This window comes from Octopus bimaculoides, chromosome 8 (genome assembly GCF_001194135.2).
Source record: "Octopus bimaculoides isolate UCB-OBI-ISO-001 chromosome 8, ASM119413v2, whole genome shotgun sequence".
NCBI lineage: Eukaryota > Metazoa > Mollusca > Cephalopoda > Octopoda > Octopodidae > Octopus > Octopus bimaculoides.
Window position 1 is genome coordinate 81612000 of NC_068988.1, and position 5460 is coordinate 81617459.

Here is a 5460-nt window from a genome sequence, read left to right on the forward strand (position 1 = left end):
TTTATATATATATATATATGTATGTATATGTATGTGTGTGTGTGTGTCTTTGTGTTTGTGTTTAACCCCCATCCAATGCTTAACAACTGGTGTTGGTGTGTTTATGTCCTCGTAACTAAGCAGTTCAGCAGAAAAGAATGATAGAATAGGTATTAGGTTTAAATAAAAGCCCTGGGTTGACTGAAACAGGTGAGGGAATGAGAGAACAAAAAGGCAACAGGTGGAACTGTACATAAATCATATCGGTTTCCAATTTTGGCACAAGGCCAGCAATTTTGGAGGATGGGGGTAGGTCGATTACACCAACCCCAGTGTTCAACCAGTACTTCTTTTATCAACCCCAAAAGGATGAAAGGACAAAGTTGACCTTGGCAGAATTTGAACTCAGAATGTGAAGACGGATGAAATATTACCAGGCATTTTGCCTGGCAGGCTAACGATTCTGTACATAAATCATATTAATGGAACTAATTAATTTGTTACTCTCCTCTCTTGGAACTATCTCCTGCACCCTTCCCTCACCTCAACCCACAAACTACTACTACTACTACCACTACTACTGCTGCTGCTGCTGCTGCTGCTATTACTGCTGCTGCTACTACTACTATTACTGCTGCTGCTACTACTACTATTACTACTACTGCTGCTGCTGCTGCAGGCGCCGCTGCTGCTGATATTGCTACCACTATTACTGCTACTGCTGCCAGTTCTGCTGCTTCTACCACAGCTTCTATGACTGGTTCTGCTGCTGCTGCTGCTTGTACAACAACAACAACAAAAACTACTACTACTACTACTACTACTACTACTACTACTACTACTACTATTTCATCAAATCTCACATTAATCATGCACTACTGTCTTAAAAAGGAAGAATACATTCTGTTATGTAGTCATCTGGATTTTTACATAAAGGTGGGATGGTCACAGCTGGAATATCTCTAATATCTTGGTCTGTTCCAATCATGGTTGATCTGAAGCTAAACAACAACACCAACAACTAAAACTGCCACAACTGCTAATGAGAGAAATACAAGGCAGACCAAACTTTGATGTAATAAAATATCTTAAATCAGCACCAACTTCAGAGACTGTATATTATTGATAGCACCATTGTTTCGCCAAAAACTGAGTTTTAGGATTTAATTATTCCACATTCCTGGCAATAATCCATATTAATTCTTCTTTTGGTACTCTTTTAGTCTTAGCTTTTTGTTTTTGTTTGTTTTCTTGTTGTTTTCTTCTGCCAGAAATATGAAAAATAAAAGAAAAAGACTGGCCCCAGAAAATATTGTAAGTGAGAGGTGTCAATCGTATGAACCCAGGAACCTTCACTGACTTCATAACAAGAATTAATGGCTAAAACGTCTTTGCATTATCATAAATTCTGTGGTTGAGACTAACAGTCTCCACTAGGAATTATTGTTTTCTCTGCCTAAGAGGTTAGAATTATGGTGGAGCTAAAATAAAGCAACTAAAAAAGAAAAGGCAACCTAAGAGTGGCAACAAGCAGTTAACTCTTTTGTTAAATTTCCTTTGAAATACACTGCTTTCATTTCAATTAATTTTGAAAATAATGAAGAATTTACTATAATAACTTTGTCATTATTAAGGTGATGCTTGGATCATAAATTTATATGAAATTTTGAAGAAAGGTTTTAATTTAGATCACTTGGAAACAAAAAAAAAAAGTTATGACGAACCCAGAGGCAGTTTCAGGTAGGTTGGTATCAAAAGAGTTTTCGCTTAACTTTTGTTATTGATTGCTGGCAGCACGATGGTCTAGATTGGTCCAGCAAATTCTTTATTACAACTGTGACAAGATTTGTGATTGTTCACCAGCAATGGAAAAATTTAGCAATATACTAAGACTAACACCTTTAAAATTTAATTAGGATATTTTAAAAGACAGTGTAGACTAACCGTAATCCAGTTCACAAACGACTTACTTTACAAACAATCACATTACAATAAGGTTGCTTGTACATAGCAGTATACACTCTACAGGGTTTTAGTAGAAAGAACTTACATTACAAATCTATTGTACATACAGACCGTATCATTGTTTGTGATAACAAAGGAACATTAATTAACGTTCTTTGATGGGCATCACATTATTGTTTCCACAGAGATCATTAAGTTGTAAGTGAACTAAACACAGGATAGTATATGTATGTATGTATGTAGATATACATACATACATACACACACACATGCACACACACACATACACACCCACATATATATAAATATATATATAATCAAAAGAAAGTGAGAAAATGGAAATATAGCATTTAATAAAAATTTATTATCTGCAGAAATCAAACATAATCCCTTACAGCTGTTTCAATTAAGCCTAAAAGATTAAATAGCAATCATCAAAGTCATTATATTAGGCAAAATCTCTTCAAAAGGGTAGAAAAAAGATATACCATGAGATTTTTATGTGTTGTATTTTTAGAATCATCACAGCAGACTCATGTGTGTTTGCATATATAGATAAACATATATGTATATGTATATATATTTATTTATATACATACACATATACATACATGTATATGTATATACATACGCACATACACATATATATGTACACATACATATATACATACACATACACATATATATGTATATGTATATATATTTATTTATATACATACACATACACACACTTATCAATATTCATGTTCATTGTTTCCAGCTTTGCCTTACTGGCACTCGTGCCGGTGGCATGTGAACAAAACATTGGACTGACTCCTGTGCAGGTGGCACGTAAAAAACACCATTTGAGCGTGGCTATTGCCAGTACCACCAGACTGGCCCTCATGCCAGTGACACGTAAAAAGCACTCACTACACTCTCAGAGTGGTTGGCATTAGGAAGGGCATCCAGCTGTAGAAACTCTGCCAGATCAGATTGGAGTCTGGTGTAGCCATCTGGTTCGCAAATCCCCACTCAAATCGTCCAACCCATGCTAGCATGGAAAGCGGACGTTATATGATGATGATGATGATTGTTGTAACCACTTCCACCTAATTACAGCCAATGGATGGATACAACATTGAACACACTATTCCAGGCTTCATGTCTTTTTGATTTGTGATATCAACACTGTATTCTATAATCAACATGGTATAATCTGTGGAACTCATTCTTTGATAATTAGCATAAACTACTGTGGTGTTGGCTTTATTATTAATTGTTACAGCATAATCATACATCATACTACTAAAATTAATTTCTGTTTACTGTAGTAATTAGTTACAATAATGAATACAGTTACGTTGGTATGAAGTTGTCATATAGTATACACATATATGTATACATCGATATGCACTTCAATAGGCACCTGCAATTCATATGTATATTATATTTTGAAAGCACATATCCATCCACTGATCCATACATCTTATTCATTCATCCATGCATTGATTCATTAACTTACACAGATAAATGGATAGATGAATGCCCCAGATCTAGTCACTTCTCTAAACATGAAAAGTGAAATTTTGGGATGCTACCCTCATAAACACAAATCTGTTTTGGTGACAGTCATGTCCCCTTTTCAACTTGAGTATGATACACACACAGCCTCTACACTTCATCCATTGTTAATACCAATCCATGTGGAATAACTCCTTCATTTTTCCTTTTCATTTTGCCTTAGTTTTTCATACCCAAACCCTCACTCCAATTTTTTCCCCAAATTTCATTCCTGCCCCTTGCTACCACAAAGTCAACTTATTGTCCATGCACCTCCAACATTAAAAAGGTTATACTCTTCTGATCAGCAAATCTGAAGAGTTGTATAATCACAATATTTAGTATGAAACCAATGGTAACATTCTGACCAGTTACATGACATAACCAGTAATATGTTGCTTGGTGACATAAAGAAAAATAGCTGCCTGTCTGTCTGTCTGTCTACCTGCCTGCCTCTCTGTCTATCTAGTTTTTAGCGAGGGATTATCAATTCCCACAAAATACTTTATAAGCTGTCTGTTAGTCCACCAGACTAACAATATTGTTTAGATTAGTAAAGAACTCTGCATATTCTTGTGGCAGTGTCTGAAGTTATAGTTCATCACCATTCTGTGTTGTAAATCCATGGTTGCGCTCCAGTTATACTTGTTTTTATTCACACACATGCACACGCGCACACACACACACACACGCACACACACACACACACACATATACACACAGAGTCATTACCGTTGAGGGATTGTTCTAATAAAGTTTCTATCTTCTAATCATTAATGGGGATAACAAAAGGGGCTGAAGTGATATACTGAAATAACATGGATCTGATAGAGTTTGTGAAAACTGGATCTGTAACATGGCCATGGCCCACTGTAAAGATTCAAATGGTTTTTGTGCTAGATCTAAATGTTATCAACATCAGCATCTACAAAAACAATAATAATAGCTACTGTATTACACTAAGGTAGTGAGCTGACCGGATGGGTGGCACACTTGGCAAAATCTTTAGTGGCATTTTGTCTGTCTTTACATTCTGAATTCAAATTTGGCCAAGGTCAGCTTTGCCTTTATCCTTTCAGGGGTTGATAAAATAAGTACCAGTTAAGTGCTAGGGAGTTTGGGTGGAGGTTGATGTAATTGATTTAACCCCTCTTCCAAGACTACCGGCCTTGTGCTAAAATTTGAAACCAGTATTAAATTCTAAAAAGGCAGTGAGCTGACAAAATGATTAGCAGACTGGGCAAAATGCTTAGTGGCATTTTGACCATCTTTACATTCTGAGTTCAAATTCAGTTGAGGTCGACTTTGCCTTTCATCCTTTTGGAAGTTGATAAAATAATTACCAGTTGTGCGCTGGGGGTAATTGATATAATTGATTTAACCCTTCCCCCAAATTGCTGGCATAGTGCCAAAGTTTGAAAAACCAATATTACACCATGCTACATATATAAAAATGCACTGTACTGCACTACATCGGATTACTCCACATAGCGTCTTGATTATTTAAAAGATTATTGATAAATTCTGTAAAATTCATTGTTAAACACTTTACTACCACCACCACCACCACCACCAACAACAACAACAATGACTACTGAATTGCTACATTAGCCCAATTAACTTTGTGCAGACCAATTTCATTAATAACAGTGAATTGTGTAAAACTAAAATGAAACAGAGACTTACTTGCTGGGTTTATAATATACGCAGCTACAATAGTAAGCTGGAACCATACAGTATGCAGAATCAACTGACCAGTCATATTTCTAACACTGCCATCATCCTGACTTTGTACCTGTAAATACACAGAATTTCTTTGGTTAAAATCAACAAAAACTCTTTTTACATCACTGTCTCTCCAATGGTCAGTGGATATGTAAGTACAAACATAAATATACACACATTCAGATGCAACCCCTCCTCTCTCTCCCTATATATATATATATATATATATATATATATATATATATATAT

At 35.5% G+C, this 5460-nt stretch overlaps 1 protein-coding gene across 1 annotated transcript in view; it reads right to left on the minus strand.

The window, feature by feature from the left end:
* The window catches only part of LOC106870397 (tolloid-like protein 1), a gene marked incomplete at its 5' end in the record, with an annotated part of 261346 nt that overhangs the window by 157542 nt on the left and 98344 nt on the right, over window positions 1–5460 (minus strand). The window contains 1 exon segment of the mRNA XM_014916446.2: window positions 5173–5281. Within this exon segment, the coding sequence (XP_014771932.1) occupies window positions 5173–5248 (76 nt within the window).